The sequence below is a fragment of the Schistocerca gregaria genome, chromosome 2 (assembly GCF_023897955.1).
Source record: "Schistocerca gregaria isolate iqSchGreg1 chromosome 2, iqSchGreg1.2, whole genome shotgun sequence".
NCBI classification, from domain to species: domain Eukaryota; kingdom Metazoa; phylum Arthropoda; class Insecta; order Orthoptera; family Acrididae; genus Schistocerca; species Schistocerca gregaria.
Window position 1 is genome coordinate 491,922,101 of NC_064921.1, and position 17,647 is coordinate 491,939,747.

General features: G+C 44.2%; 2 protein-coding genes across 2 annotated transcripts in view; one reads left to right on the forward strand and one right to left on the reverse strand.

The window, feature by feature from the left end:
• The window catches only part of LOC126327996 (graves disease carrier protein-like), a 184,168-nt gene that overhangs the window by 118,918 nt on the left and 47,603 nt on the right, over positions 1 to 17,647 (reverse strand). Inside the window, exons 2-3 of the mRNA XM_049995936.1 lie at positions 12,532 to 12,624; positions 4,215 to 4,348 (exon numbers count right to left, since the gene is read on the reverse strand). Of these exons, the coding sequence (XP_049851893.1) occupies positions 4,215 to 4,348; positions 12,532 to 12,624 (227 nt within the window). The remainder of the gene's footprint in view (positions 1 to 4,214; positions 4,349 to 12,531; positions 12,625 to 17,647) is intronic.
• Positions 1 to 17,647, forward strand: part of LOC126328012 (uncharacterized) — an 88,092-nt gene that overhangs the window by 19,129 nt on the left and 51,316 nt on the right. The gene's annotated exons all lie outside the window — the stretch shown is intronic.

Here is a 17,647-nt window from a genome sequence, read left to right on the forward strand (position 1 = left end):
GGAACCTAGAAAAGCCTACAACTGGACAATTTGTAACAAATTAACGTTTAAAATTTACCTGCACGATTCTTTAAAAAAAAAAAAAGTGACAAATGGCTCCAATCAGATTCGAACGCTAGTCCTTTACGTTCATAAACCGTCAGCCTATCGAATCAGACGTTGCGACAGATATGAAGGGCTTGACGTCGTAGTAATTCTACCGACGTGGAATTCTTATAATTCAATAGTTGCTACGTTCTGAATAATGGTTTTCAAAAGAAATGATGCGATGAGTTAAATTGCAATGAATCTCGACTTATACTGTAACCTAACTATAATATTGCTTCTACTTGTAAACACCAAGCTGAAGCTCCACGGAACGCTAGAGTTGTGAATATTGGCACTTCTGAACTTGGGCATGCGCAGTGCTCGGTTCTTGGACTCTAAATTATTCGGCCCGAGCAATCTTTTTGCCTCTCACTGTACGCTATTCGATGTGATAGCGTATTTTCAGGGAAGAATGAACCCTGAAAAGACGCTCATCGGGAAGAGGTACAATGCACTCCCAATTAACCATGTCGTCTTATGGCACCCTTGCTATCTAATCACCCATGCTTTATCAGTATTAACAATAACAATTCCCATAACTTCCACTCTACTGCAGCAAAGCCCCAAGGCTCCGTCCCTCTCCTCTCGTTCATCTCCTCTGGACGCTGATATGCCCAAATCATCCCCACTAGTCCCCCTCGTTCAGTATGCTAATAACACCGCTTGCCTCGCCCTCTCTCCTACACTCCAGAAATCCAACAATCCCTCCAAATCCAGCTCAATTAGTTTACCAACTGGTATAACAAATGGCTCCTCAAGATCAACCCCTCCAAAACCTAGGGAATCATTATAGGACAAATCAACTGCACGTTCAACCTCCACGATTTCTACCCTACCGTTACCACCGTTCTATCCAGTTAATAACATACTAAAATTACTTGGACTAACCATCGACAGCAACTAACGTGGAAACCTCCTCTACTAGCGATCCTACAGAAAGCCCAAAATATAGTAAAACTACTAACTGGCCAAACCTGTGGATTGCACCACTTCACTGTTCTCCAAACGTACAAAACCTTGATCTGACCCATCCTTTGCTGCTGCACGGATATCCGCCCCCTCCCTCCGCCCCCCCCCCCCCCCCCCCCAAGTTCTATATGTCATGTCCCTCCAGATCCTTGAATGCCATGCAGTCTATCTCACCTCCCACATCCGTCTAGTTTCCCCAACATGAATCCTTTATCAACTCATCAAATTCCCATCTCTCCTCACACTGAACTTCAAAAAACCTACACCATCCGGAAACACGACTCCTATAGTCCTACAGTTTCCCCTCTACTTTCCAATCTAGTACACTAGCGCGCTGCTTCCAACTCCCACCAATCCTACACCAACGCACCCTCCTCATACTCTGCCAAAGGAGCTTAATCGTCTCCCCCTCCCAGATCATGAACTTCGTCCCGATATTTACCCCCCCCCCCTCTACCAACGTTAAACCCACCCCACGCATTCCACCTCTGCTTCTCCCTCCCTTCTCCGTATTTTCCATACCACCTCTTTTGTCCTCTTCCATCTTCTTTTCCCTAGCCCCTTTCCTTTAAATTTTAGCCTCATTAATACCCCCTTCGCCCCAAACCGTCTTGCATTCCAAAAGTCGCTGCTACCCCACATTACCTCCGCACCAATGCTCCATGCATACACCACCTTCATTACCTTCATTCTATCCTCCTGAATAATCGCCATTCCCACTTCAATAACAGACCACCTACCCCAGAGCATGTCCTTCCAAGCTTTCGTGCCAATGAAGTGCCTCATTGTAACATCAGTGCTCTGCATCAAGGTTCTATAATATGTTTTCAAATGTAATCTTATTGTGCTTCTGATTTTTATCTTTTATTACAATTGTTTTCAGCTAAATGCGAAGGAAGTCAAGTCTTTTATACGTAAAAACTTTCATTTTATTTTCACCTTTAAAAACTTTAAACTCATTGTAAGTATATGACCTTCTTATTTTTCTTTCATCTCTTTTAGATTTTTCTTGTCAGTTGTCAGAAGAGCAGCTTGATTGTACCACTGACGTCTCACCCCCCAGCCCCAATATGGGGCGAGAGGCGGATGAAACAACAATAGATCGAAAAAAAAGTAGTACAGTGACACAGTAATCTTGCCGCGCTGGATTAGCCGAGCGGTCTTGGGCGCTGTAGTCACGGACCGTGCGGCTGGTCCCGGCGAAGGTTCGAGTCCTCCCTCGGGCGTGTGTGTGTGTGTGTGTGTGTGTGTGTGTGTGTGTGTGTTTGTCCTTAGGATAATTTAAGTTAAGTAGTGTATAAGCTTAGGGACTGATGACCTTAGATTCCCATAAGATTTCACACACATTTGAACAACACAGTAAGCTTAACCAGTGAGTGTAGCGTGTTCAGATATTTATACATCAGTGTGCTCATGCAACACTATTGCTCCACATACCATAACACCTGTACTACGATAACGATCACGTTCGACGATGTTCATGAGTGCATTACGTGCTCCTAACTCTCGCCATACGAGGGCACGAACCGCATTGTCTAACATAATCGGTTTGGTCATCCAGGTGTTATGGCATGAGGAGCTATAATGTTTCGTGGACATATTGGCATACTTATCTTTGAACACGGCACACTGGCCGGTCAACGTTACTGTGACACTGTACTCCTTTCCCACGCGCTACTTTTCACGGGTGCACTCGGCCCTACTTAATTTCTTGTGGATTATAATGCGCGAACGAATCGAACAGAGCGGGTGGAGGGGCTCTTGGAACGAGAGGATGTTCGGCAAACTGACTGGCCTTCCCATTCCCTCGATTTACATCCCGTCGAGCAACTGTGGGATGTGCTGGGGAGACGTACTGCAGTAGTCCACAGGTACCAAAGACCATCCAGCAGCTATCAGTCGCGCTGGTGGAAGACTGGAACGCCCTGCCAACTGGAATACCTTGCCGGTACCAACCTGTAGCCAATATCGCAGCTCGTTGCAGAGCTTACAAAGTCTGTGGCAATCACACGTCAAATCCTTTCATTTGTAATATCAGGGGACCGTGAGAAATCGCGGTGACTTAAGTGAAACTATTGCCTCTGAATAAGTGTTATTTCTCATCGTCTCGGTGCGCATTACTTTCTGTTACCCACTGTACTGTAGTAACTCTATGTATGGCCAAAATTCTATCGTGTTATGTTACTTGGCAGATAAACATCGTGCGAAAGGTACTTTCGACCTTAACTTCTGCACACAAGTGAAGTTAAATCAGTCTTAACTCATAAGAATGGTTTCAACACAGTACTACTCTACTGCAGATAGTATGCTCTTTCCTACTATCGACCGGAAAACCAGCTCATTTAGCCAGTTATAGATGGGGGGGGGGGGGGGGGGGGTTCCAACGACGTATCGTGACGTAACTTGATATCTTTCTCACACACAGTCTCTTGTCAGAAAAGATTGTCGTGTTCACTGCTGGAACAAAAACGGAAATATCCTATAATACATTCTTTTGGCTCTTGTGAAACTTTTGACTCTTGTGTAACTTTTGAACGAAGTGGCAAATTTTGAAGCACCAATGGTCTTTGCTGTTTCAGTTTCAAATAAAAATTCTTCCAGTTCGAAATAATGTAAGGGTTTACATGCCATCTACATGCAGAACAATCGGTACTAAGCCCAATAATTGATCAACGACATGGAATACATCGGTTGCGAGCTATCCAGAAGAACCATATTCCCCATCATCTAAAGCAAGTTATAGAAATCCCAATCAAGTATCAAATGGACAATTAAATCCATTCCATAAAATTAGAGGCTAGTGTCCGCTAATGTGTCATTTCGCTCGGCGTGTGCGATATAATTTACAATAGAGTTCCTACTAACCGTGTACCTCTGTAGGCGTGACTTCTTTGGGAGAAAATAAGTGAATAGACTGATAAAGTCTGAATAACAACAACAACTCGATGGTGCAGTAGCACACAGAACTCTCTCCTTAACACAAAGTAAGCTGTCTCGGCTCTTGAACTTTGAAAACGTACTTTCTCCTCAGGCGGACATATACATTCTAAAGTTAATTGCCATCGTGTTTATGTAAAGTGGAACGGTAGAGCTGCATAGAAATGAGATTACACGCTTTCAGTGAGAGGCAGACGAAGAGAGTCACTCAGCTCAATTACCTTGCTGTACAGCTCAAAAGCTGTGAACTGCGTGGCAGCGTACGGGAAGATCCGCACCATCTGCGCCCCATTGCCTTTGTACAGAGCGAAGAACCGCTCCTTCCTCACGATGTGCCGAAGACCCGAGAACACACCTAAAAGAACATGGAAGAAAAAATTGTTAGCTTCGGAAATTTAACTGTCCCAAGAAGTTTCATACTGCTCCTTGTACTTTCTTATCTTCCGACTGCCCATTACAAACGCTACAACGGTATCCCAATAAGAGACTGCTCCTCTCTGAATTTGAATTACAGCCTAGCGTAATTAACATTATTCTACGAATTGATCTTATTCAAAGTGATTTCCACTTTGCAATGAGGATAAAACTCGGATGTTAACAGCTGCCCTCTAATTCTACTGACATAGACTTAAAAGTAAATGGATAAAATATTAAATCAATATTAGAGATTATTTTTCCTTTTCAGAGAACCACAGTTTTGGAACAATTCAACGTAACATACAGTATCTGGTTACAAGATTAGTAGCAAACATCTAGAGCACGTCAAATGGTGTTAGTGTATTTAGAGGAACTACTAGAGAAAGACAGGAAATCGGGCGAACAATCAGCGTGGCAACAGAAGATAGCAAAATTAAAAAATGTTCCACGCACTAGGATCGCGCAAACGTACTGTCGTTTTATCATCGCATAGAGCTCCAATGAAGGACATAGTAACAAGCATCCCTGATGTAGAGAAACAACAGAAAGTGTTGAAATCAAATAACTCTCCACGTCCAGGTGGAATCCCAATTCGGTTTTACAAAGAGTACTCTACGGCACTTGGCCATTAGTTGACTCGCATTTGCAGCGAATTAACTGCCCAGCGCAGATTCCCATGCGACTGGACGAAAGCGCTCCTGTATATTAGAAGGGAAAAATAAAGGACCTGCAAAATTTCAGACCAATATCCTTAACATCGATTTGATACAGAATCCTTGAACATATTCTCAGTTCTCTTGAGACCGAAAACCTTATATCCACAAATCAGCATAGTTTTAGAAAGCATCGCTGGTGCGAAACTCTGCTTGGCCGTTTCTCACATGATATACTGCAAACTATAGATGAAGGACAGCAGACAGACTCCATGTTTCTAGTTTTGACACGGTGTCCCACGGCAGACCGTTAAGGAAAGTACGAGCACATGGAACAGATCCCCAGATATGTGAGTGGCTCGAAGACTTCTTAAGTTATAGAACTCAATATTTTGTCCCCGACGGCGAGTGTTCATCAGAGACAGGGTATCGTCAGGGGTGTCCCAGGGAAGTGTGACAGGACCACCATTCTTTTCTATATGGCAGACAGGGTGGCCAGCAGTCTGCGGTTGTTTTCTCATGATGCTTTGGTGTACGGGAACGTGTCGAAGTTGAGTGATTGAAGGAGGTTACAAGATGACTTAGTCAAAATTTCTAGTTGGTGTGATGAATGGCAGCTAGCTCAAAATGTAGAAAAACGTAAGTTATTGCGGATGAGCAGGAAGAAAAAACCCATAATGGTCGGATGCAGCGATCTGCTTGACACCGTCACATCGTTTAAATACCTAGGCGTAACGCTGGAAACGATACGAAACGGAACTGGGATGTAAAGATTGTATTAGGGAAAGCGAACGGTCGGCTTCGCCTTATTGGGAGAGTTTTAGGAAAGTATGGTTCATCTGTAAAGGAGACCGCGTACAGGACACTCGTGCGACCCATTCTTGAGTACTGTTCTAGTGTTTGGGATCCGCAACAGATCGGATTAAACGAAGATATTTAAGCAATTCGGAGCCGGCGTACTATATTTTTTACCTGTAGATTCAAGCAACACCTAAGTGTTCAGGAGAACCTTCGGGGCTGCAAATGGGAATCACTGGAGGGAAATCGACATTCGTTTCGAGGAACGCTATTGAGAACATTTAGAGGACCGGCATTTGAAGCTGACTGCAGAAGGATTCTACTGTCGTCAACATATATGTGGCATAAGGACCACGAAGGTAAGATACGAGAAATCAGGGCGCATACTGAGATATAGACTAGTTTTTGTCTCGTTCTAGTTGCGAATGGAGCAGCAAACGAAATAACTAGTAGTGGTACAGGGTACCGTCCGCCACGCAACGTACGCTGGCTTGCGAAGTATGTATATAGATGTAGAAAATCAGTATTTCCAAAGTCGAATGAAAAATAGGTTTGCTTGAATGGTTCTCGGAAAGAGAAGTACATCTGCAAAGAAAACCACAGACAATACGTCAGTGAGACCATTTCTACAGTACTGATCCGGTGTTTGGAGTTCTTATCAAGTAGGTCTTAGAACTGACATTGAACGAATTCAGGGACGTGCAGCTAAGATGATAATAGCATATAAAAAAGTAACAGAAGTGCTCGGATAACTTAAACACGAAATCGGAGAAGAACGACTGGATTTTGGCGAACCATGTTAAGTAAATTGTAAGAATCCATATTCGAAGAAGTCGGTGCCATCATTATGCTGCCATCATCGTCTATCTTGCGCAGGAATCATACATATGACAACAGAGATTAGGACACGTACAGAGACATTTTCCTCACACAAGCAAGCGAATTGAGTCAATGTTAGTAAATGCCAAACGAGGTGCATGATCGCAGTTACAAGTTCCCTACCCACCGGCTTTCAGGGGCAACAAAAATTTGGGTTCTCAATACTACGTATAATTATTGACCGAATTTAATAATTTAAAACGCTGTAATAACCTACTGATTATAGGGGTCTAATATTAATCTAACAATTTAACACAGTAAAACAAGTATTACATCTAAAAACATGTACACCTCTTGATGCGTAGTAACTGACAGCAATCAAATAACCGGACTATTTCAACCAGTATTTGAGAATGAGAGCACTTAGTGACTTGCAACAAACTTTACACACAATTTAAAGCCTTTACGGAACTTCTTGTCGCTGGCACCTGTCCACAAAATGATGGAAAGCTTTATTACTTACTACATTTTCGATGTTCAGGCAGTGAAACTGCCGCATCAGGCACAACGTTTTAATTTCTTACTTCTTTACTACTGACTGTATTAGCTATACATTTTGCATATAGTATCTATGTACATCACTGAAAGTGTGTGCAAATATACATCATTGTACTACACGTATTTTTGTGAGATACGACGTCATAGACATTCAGATGCGCGAACAACTAACTTTCGCTTAAAACGGAGCACAAATTACCTGGACTATACTCATATAGCGTTTGATAATGAGACCACTTAGTGACTTCCAACAAAATTTAAGCATAATTTCAAACCTTTTTTTAAACTTTTTCTCACTTACACCCTTAATGTCTGATATTTAAAAAATTAACTCATTTGTTTTCAGGCGTTTGAAGCTGTTTTATACGTGGGTATTCAATTCTTTAAAGAATCGGGGGTTTACTGATACGACAAAAAAAATCGGTAATAGCAGAACAAGTACCCTCCGCCATGCGTTGTACAGCAGCAGTGGAGTCTACCCACACTGACGAAAAAAAAAATCGCAACGCCAAAAAATAATTAATAAAGAGTAATGAAATTTCGGGAATACACTTGTCTAGATAACATATTTAAGTGATTATTGTTGCAGGATCACAGGTTAATATCACCCCGGCCGGCCAGGTTAATGTAACCGCGATATCAGCCACTGCAAATGTGAAATGCTGATACATTAATAACCGGTACAGACGCCAGAATGTTGAGTCCAAGCATGCAAACGTACATGCGTTGTGTTGTACAGGTGCCGGATGTCAGTTTGTCAGATGGAGTTCCATGCCTGTTGCACTTAGTCGCTCAATACAGGGACGGTTAATGCTGTTTGTGAATGGCGCTGGAGTTGTCGTCCCATACGACAGATCTGGTGATCGTGCAGGCCAAGGCAACATGTCGACACTCTGGTTTACAACAACGGTATTTGGGGGAGCGTTATCCTGTCGGATAACACCCTTTGGAATGCTGTTCTCGAATGGCAGCTCAGCAGGTTGAATCACCTGACAGTCGTATAAACTTACAGCCAAGGTGCTTGGGATAACCGCGGTAGTGCTCATGCTGTCGTAAGAAATCGCACCCCAGATTATAACTCCAGGTGTAGGTCCAGTATATCTACCTAGCAGACATTGTCTACATCCCTGCCAAGTCTTTCTTAAATATCACAGAAGGAACACACAGCTCCTCGTAGCCATGTTACATGATCTCGCTCAACCTCAGTGGGGTGTTGATAATGGCGCCTTTGTCGTGTTAAAGGCGTTCTTGACCAACACCAATTCACCATGTCCAGTCTCAAAGGTACTGGCGCCACTCTTATGCGACTCGCGCGAAATTTGAATAGAGATCATCCTTCAGATGTAGAAACACGCCTACCCACTTTCGTTTAGGTTGCACAACTCTTTGCTGGTTCAAAATGGTTCTGAGAACTATTGGACTTAACTCCTGAGGTCATCAGTCCCCTAGAACTTAGAACAACTTAAACCGAATTAACCTAAGGACATCACACACATCCATGCCCGAGGCAAGATTCGAACCTGGGGCCGTAGCGGTCGCGCGGCTCCAGACTGTAGCGCCTAGAACCGCTCGACCACTCTGGCCGGCCTTTTCTGGTGCAGCGACTTTTTTTCCGTCAGAGTGTACACTCAGGCTGTCTCTCCTAACAGCCTTCTGCCGCCTTTTCTCTAGTGTTTAGGCAGGTATTTGGAATTTCGTTTTTGCGATGCGAGACGAAATCCACTGAAACAAGTACCGCCCATCATGTCTCTCATACGGCATCCCGTTTCGACGTGAATCGATTTGTTTCAGGTTAAAAAATAAAAATAAAAAAAGGATTTTTGATGCGGAATTTTATGTGCCCATTCGATATCAGTCTCAAATTAATATAATGTGCGTTGGGTTGTTTTTGGGGACGAGACCAGAATAGCGAGGATATCGTTCTCATCGATTAGGGAATAGGGAAGGACGGGGAAGGAAGCCGGCCGTGCCCTTTCAAAGGAACCATCCCGGCATTTGCCGTGAGGGATTTAGGGAAATCACGGAAAATCTAAATCAGGATGGCCGGACGCGGGATTGAACCGTCGACCACCCGAATGCGAGTCCAGTGTGGTAACCACTCCGCCACCTCTCTCGGTAAATTTAATGTGATATTCGTTTTATTGATATGTATTAATAGGAACTGTAATACACGGAGAATAACCAGTACTGCCGGCCGCGGTGGCCGAGTGGGTCTAGGCGCTACAGTCTGGAACCGCGCGACTGCTACGGTCGCAGGTTCGAGTCCTGCCTCGGGCATGGCTGTGTGTGATATCCTTAGGACAGTTAGGTTTAAGTAGTTCTAAGTTCTAGGGGACTGATGACCACAGCAGTTAAGTCCCATGGTGCTCAGAGCCATTTGAACCAGTACTCTAGCAGCGACAGAGCACTGCGGCTGCATGGTGGTAGCAGTCGGCGCCGACCAGGGCGGTGCTGTGCTGCTGTAGTACTGGTTATTCTCCGTGTATAACAGTTCCTGTTAATACATATCTATAAAACGAATGTCGCACTAGATTAATCTAGGACCGCACTATAGAACGGGCACGGAAAATGCGTTTTAGAAATGGTTTTGGTTTTAACGCATAACAAGCAGACGCTTTCCGTCGACACTGGTGTCGCATGAAAGATGTCGTAAGCAGTATTTATTTGGGATAACTACAGAAACATGCTGGAAAAACGAAATTCCAAATATAAGGGGCAGTCAGGTGAAAACCAAACAACCGTCACAACGAGTCAACGGAATGGTACCAATGAAAAGTAATCAGCACACGCGTTAAGACAGTTATCCACTGGGAGACGAAAAGGTCAATTCCTCTTGCGTACAACGCGTCCGGCCACTGACAGTTCCCCAAAAGCACCCACCCTTGCACTTTCCCGTCCGACTAAAACCGACGTCCTCGCATTTTTTTAAGGTCGCCAAAGATGTGAAAATCACACGGTGAAAGACCATGGTGTACGGACAATGTTACCGTGTTTCCCAACCAAATCGCTGAACATAGACTTCGTCCGACTGGCAGTGTTGTGGCGGGCGTTATCGACGAGATGATTCCGTCCAGTAGCATGCCTGGGCGTTTTGGCTTTATGGCGCGTCGCAGTTTCTGCGAACTGTCTTCATATCGTTGGACGCTTATTGTGGTTCCATGCTCGAAAAACTCAACGAACAGAGGGTCCCTGCAGTGGAAGAAGGTCGTCATGGCTTTATCGGAACTTGTGTGAACAGCTTCGGATTTCTTTGGCGGGGGAGACGTGGGATGTTTCCACTGTTGGCTTCGCCTTTTGGCCTCGGGTTGTCGGAATGCTGTGGGCACGATAACAACCTCCACCACACTGCCAATCCGACGAAAGCTACGCTTCAGCGATTTGGTTGGGGAAACACTGCAACATCCTCCGTACAGCCAGGATCTTTCACTGTGTGATCTTTGGCGACCTGAAGAAAGATATGCGTGTACGTCGATTGCAGTCGGGCGAGGAAGTGCAAGAGTGGTTGCGGTTGTGGAGCCGTCAGCTGCCGACCGCATTACTTTTGAATGGGGCCATTACATTGTCCCGTTGGGCGGGTGTTCGATTTTGATTAGACTGCCCCTCATATCTGCCGAAACACCAGACAATACGCGCCTGACGCGTTTTAGGAGTGACACGCTGTATATGGTAGAGGATACCTTGATCCAATGCCTTTCGATTTCCACCTGAAAAATGATGCGAAGACAAAATTACTGTCTATACGCTTCCGTACGAACCCTCATTTCTCTTATCTTGTCTTCGTGAGCCTTACGCCAGTTGTACGTTGGTGGCTGTAGGCTCGTTCTGCAGACTGTCATAAATGCCGGTTCTATGAACTTTCTCCGTAGTGTTTAGCAAAAAGATCTTCTCTCCGGGTTCCTGTTTGAGTTCATAGAGGATTTCGGCAATACTCGCGGTTTATCGAACATACCGGTTACAAATCCAGCAGCACGCATCTTAATGGCATCGATGCCTTCCTTTAATCCGACCTGATGGGATCGCAAACACTCGAGCGATGCTCGAGAATGGATCCACAAGTATTCTGTAAGTGGTCGTCTTTGGGGATGAGCTACACATTCGTATAAACCAGTAAACCGAAGTCGACCATTCGCCTCTCCTACAACTGACCTTACGTACTTATACCATTTCATGTCGCTATACAAGGTCACTGTGTCACGCAGCACTCCATTAGTACAATAATCCAACGCTAGAGAATCGTTCTCACTACTCATTTGCATTAATTTACATTTGTACGCATATTGAGCAATTTGCCATTCACCACACCAAATGGAAATTCTATTCATGACATCCTGTATCCTCCCGCAGTCACCTAAGGACGACATTTGCCTGTACATTATAGCATCGTCAGTGAAGAGTCAAAGACTGCCGCTTATCCTTTCCATCAGCTCTCTCACATGTAAAGAGAACAGGAGCGCTCTTATCACACTCCCCCTGAGCACGCGTGGCGACACCCTTGTGGCACTGTGTCAAAAGTTTTCCGCAAATCTAGGAATATGCACTCCGCCTGTTGGGTTTCATCCACGGTTTGCAGGGTGTCGTGCGAGAAATAGGCAAGTTGAGTTTCGCACGAGCGATGCTGTCTAAATTCGATTTGATTTGTGGACAGAAGTTTTTCTCTCTGAAGAAAATTTACTTTACACGAACTCAGAATATGCTTTTGGTTACAACTCCTCGTCGTACACAGTGTGACATAAGTCTTTGTCACCCTACACCACACGAGAAGCCAATGTAGTCCGGCACGTGTGATTATTTTGACTCTGAATCACTGGCCTTCGCGGTCTCTAAACACGTACACCCGGCCAAGTAAGCTGGCACAGCCTTACATCTCGACAACAGACCGGCTGGGCGAGATTAACTCTGCTCCGCCGTAAGAAAGGCCGACGGAGACCAAGTTTCTTCAATGATCGAATCGGTGCTCAGGGTCTGTACTACTATAACTACTGCCGCTTATGTTTTATCATCTTCGTTTTTAGTTACTTTGCTTTATATCTGTCTTCGATCCGCGAGAAACATCTACTATACACTGCTGATGTTGCTCCTGGCGATACGTAATTTTCAGCAGAACCTATACTTAGATAAACTACTTTTTAGTGCATGATTTAATTCACGTGATATCATCTGCAGCAAATCCTTGAAATATGCACAGTCTGAAGACATACTCTAATTACTTTTAGCGTTTATTTCCTTTCTTAACTACGAAATTTCGATGTGCTCTTACGTAGTCCGGCATGTTCAATACGTAGCGTGTACTCACCCAGATGTTTGTAATGTTTGTTGTGCGCCTGCAGCAGGATTTTTATTCTGTCAAGAGGGGCAACGGCGGTCTTGGAGCACATACCAGCCACTCCTGCAAAGAAAAACACTAGGGTAAAACATAACACGAATGAAACTTGCGGCACCTGAATAACGTTGAACATCAGCTTTCATACCACATGAAAGTCAGAAAAAAGGAATGGTAACTTTACGTACTACACAGTATTAATGTCTTACAAATAAGTAGTGAAACTATCAACAATAACAAAGTAGTGGAAGAATGAGATTTTCACTCCGCTGCAGAGTGAAAATCTCATCCTGGAAACATCCCCCAGGCTATGGCTAAGCCATGTTTCCGCCATATCCTCTCTTTCAGGAGTGTTAGTTCTGCAAGGTTCGCAGGAGAGCTTCTGGAAAGTTTGGAAAGTAGGAGACGAGATACTGGCAGAAGTAAAGCTGTGAGGAGAGGACGTGAGTCGTGCTTGGGTAGCTCAGTTGGGCTCAGTTGGTAGAGCACTTGCCCGCGAAACGCAAAGGTCCCAAGTTCGAGTCTCGGTCTGGCACACAGTTTTAATCTGCCAGGAAGTTACAACAAAGTAGTAGTTTTGAAAGCAACCGGTACTAAAGGGCAATCTAAAAGTTTCCGTTCGGAGGCCGTACAGTCCAGAATGGGTATGCCAATCGTGCAAAATCGCCGCGAGCCGTGAGGCAATCATCCCACCGACACACCAGGCTGAAGATACCGGTCTGGTAAAGCACCGTGCTCTGCGACGTGAAGAACTCCTTAACTGCCTGCTCCACATCCTCATCCGTCCACAATCGTCGACTCTTCAAGGCCTTTTTTAAGGGGCCGAAGGCAGACGACCGCATGGGGAGACATCAGAACTACAGGATAGCTGCGTTACGACATTCGCGATATGGGGCGGGCGTTATTACGAAGCAGCAGAATTTCTTGGCGCACAATTCCCAACGGTGGTTATAGATAGACATACTGCCTTATACACGTTCTTCCTTCTCCGATGGATGTTTACCGTCGTTTGCCTTTGCCTAAAGGTCGACGCTTATATAAGGTGAACAGTAAGAAAACCGAGAAACTGCAGGACGGATTCGTGACTGGAAATGGGGAAAAAAAAGGCCCCCTGAACATGTGTCCGGAAATGAATCGTTGCTACGGAACAGCACCGACGAAAGACAGTTCCTCTGACCACATGCCGTTTATTTCTTGTGTGTTGCAGGCTGTGTGATTGACGCAGCGTACTGTAAGCAGCAGAACGGTCCGTTATTCGTGTCGGGAACAATCCGAGATGGTGTTTGTGTACGGCCGAGTAAATGGATATCGCCGAGAGGGAGGAGCGCTATACTAAAATAAGTACTCTGGCAGACCCAACCGGACCATAGAACATTTCAAGCCCTCTGTGGGCGTTTGTGTGATCGTCGGTCCTCTCAGACAGAACGTGCAGTGAGGCGGCGGACTGCGCGTGCACCAGATTTGAAGGACAGGGTTCTACAAGATATTGAGACGAACCCCAGCATAAGCTCTAGGCCAGTGGCCCGCGAACATGTAAGCCGAAGTATGATTGTGTATCCTACATGACAACCACTACTGTTCACCTGCAACACACTAGGCACACACGGCACATGGTCGGAGGAAATGTCGCTCGTCAGCGCCGTCTACCGTGGCAACGATGCATTTTCGGACACCGTTTCTCCTCCATTTGCACTTACGAATCCGCCCTTGTAGTTTGTCAGCTTTATTAATGTCCAACCTGTATACCCACACCCAGTTGCGCTACGTTTCATCCGTATCGATTAATTGATGACAGTATAGTAGGAAATAATCTTACAACGTTTACGTGTTAAGAAGTAATGCCGAAGTGATTGAATATGTATTTTCTAGATGTGCCATCTCATCAAATATCCGTACACTTTCTTAAAGATACCTTGCTTCTCAACTTTCTGCATGCGTAATAAGGTGTTTTCCTGCCGGTATGCACAAGATATTACCAGTTCGACAAGTGAACATACAAACATAACGACCAATATTTGACATCACATATCCGTACCTGTTTCGCCTCAACGAAGCGTCTGAGCTAACGGCTTAGACAGGCAAGTGATACAAATCAAACCAAACGTATAAAATTTACAACTAACATTGTTGTTGACAGAAGACAAAACACATGACCGTTGCAACAGATAGATGGGCAACTTTTCAAAATCGAAGTCAAACAAGAAAATAAAATAATACAAAGTTAAACAGTTTACGAAAGAATATGTATAGAACGTATGAGGGATGCATAGCGCGAACAAAAAACACGATGTTCAGAAACTGTAACTAAAACGAAGAAACTATGGACGCAATGGCATGAAAAATGAGGCTTTAATAATAAAGGAAAGTAAATGTCATAGGCATTTGAGGTGGATGAACAAATTTCTCGAGAAAGTTATCAACGAAAAAGTGAGACAAGCAGCAACGATGGACTTGTATCTATGGGAATACACATAATGCTAGTACTTATTGTAAACTGAAAAATCGTTAGACATATGAAGTGCTTATGACACATTTCCTTCGTTTGGAAACACTCTGCCGAACCCATGACCAGGTGAAATTCAGAAGAGAGTCAGAAACACCGAGTCCAGCATTGCGAACTACAGCGACGTAGTTTACGGCTTACACGTTTTGTCTCCATTATGCCTTTGCTTATCAAGGCTATTCAAGAATGTACAGCGTGAGGTCGGACAGTTCTACACGTTGGTCAGAAAGCGCGTATTTGGCTGTTTCGAAGCTTCAAAAAAATGGCTCTGAGCACTATGGGACTCAACTGCTGTGGTCATCAGTCCCCTACAACTTAGAACTACTTAAACCTAACTAACCTAAGGACATCACACACATCCATGCCCGAGGCAGGATTCGAACCTGCGACCGTAGCAGTCACACGGTTCCTGACTACGCGCCTAGAACCGCGAGACCACCGCGGCCGGCTCGAAGCTTCAGTTCACTGCCAGAGTGACATATAGGCGGTTCACTCTCTGCTGAATAAACTCCCAGTTTTATCAAAATAATTACCGCCTTTAAAAACATGCCTTCGGGTGTTCTGCCCAGTTCTTGTTTCTATTTATTCGCAACATTTCGACAACCGACCCATCCGTCTTCTTCAGGGGCTGCGAGTGTGCTCGCTGCCTGGACACCTACCACACTGCATTATTGTTGGTCTCCCGCCACTATTTATTCCCGACTCTCACTACACCTTTTGATGGTGTTTTTGTTTTTCAGATCTCACGCCGATATTTCCGTGATTCGTGAAACGTGTATTCTTTGAGCGTTTTCCAACTGTGGGGGCTACGATGGCCGACGAAATTTTAATAAGTTGAGTGCAGACTCCAAGCCGGATTTAAAATGAAACCTCCGTCCCTGTTTAATAGGTTTTCTGATATCCTTATTTCGATATCCTGTCCCAGAATCTGGCGTTTGCACCATGATACTGGTCTCTTCGAATTTCATTTAATTATACTATATTGAAGGCACTGCTCGGCGGCAGCTGATTTGCTTGCTTGTTTTAGTCGCGTACGTTGCTGATGTTCCTTTGCATCTCTCCTCGACTGTCCTGACGGTCTGTCTCATGTAAGACAAGTCACTTTCTCACGGAATGCGAAGCACACCCGACTTTCGGAGACCTACATCGTCTTTAATACTGCAAAGGACACTTCTTGTACTAGTTGAAGGGAGCGAAATACACTGAATGCCATGTTGACGCAGGAGTCTATCTATCTTTCTCAGTTTCAAGCTCTGGTATCCAATCCCCTCGTAACATTATTCGTATGTGTTTTAATCCTTCGCTGAGGATCTCTTTGTCTGAAAAGTGTCAGAGCCCTGTGGACCAGAGTCTCCTACACCGATTTTCTTTGTGACAGATGGCGATGGCATGAGGCGTGGAAACAGGAGTCAGTGCGTGAAGGTTTTCCGTCTACATTTTGATCCAGGATACATCCGTTCTTTTCTTAACCAGGCGAGAATGTGGTGCAAAAAGGGTACATCAAGAATATGGAGGGTCATATTGACCCTGTTTCTTATTAATATTTTTTAAGTGTTTAATGGCACTTTGTAAAAATCGATGGGAGTTAAATTTGTGACTTATTTATTAGCTATGGGATTTTCGTAAAAATAAATGCCATTAATGGTACAAATGCTTTATTACTTAATTATTACATGAAGTCTACAAAACAGTCATTTTAACAGGTCTGAACGTTACATTTTTTTTTAAATCCACAAAACCATACATTCTCATAAGTAATTTGGATTTTTTGCTAATTATTTACGAGATAAATTTTCTTTGAACACAAAATGAACAATAAACTTTTGACATGAACTGTTAATCATCTCTTGTCATAGCACATTGTTGGCAGAATCGAACAATGTATTATTGACAAACGAACTTATGACCACCTTCACGGCCGGTTCTAGGCGCGCAGTCTGGAACCGCGCGACTGCTACGGTCGCAGGTTCGAATCCTGCCTCGGGCATGGCTGTGTGTGATGTCCTTAGGTTAGTTAGGTTTAAGTAGTTCTAAGTTCTAGGGGACTTATGACCACAGCAGTTAAGTCCCATAGTGCTCAGAGCCATTTGAACCACCTTCACAATCATAAGTGGGGACACTCTTGACGTCTTTTTCGTACAGCGGCAGTCGATCCTTGTGAAGATACTCCACTAAATTCTCTGTTTCTCTTACCCAGAGTGCTTGACGGTTGAGGTATTTCTTGTCTGGCACTCGAGTGTTCACTGACGAGCACACAGCCTAGAGTTTTTATGAAATTACGACGCTTTTGGTTTTTATTGTCATTTGATCGCTGAACAATAGCAGAATTTATGCTGGCCATGTTCATTATTGCGTAGAAGACAGTCTGAGGCCTTTTTTTTCTTTTGAGTTGCGGATTACATCATAAGTTGCCGTCAGGTTATCTGCAATCTCAACTCCACCTTTCGTAGAATCATAAAACATGTTTCTATCTGGTTTCTTTTTATCTCCTGTCGATTCATCAATTTCAGCACTGTGGTGAAAACTAGACATGAGCAAAACAACTTTGTTTTTCTTTGGTACACGAGAAACAAGTGCAATATCCTT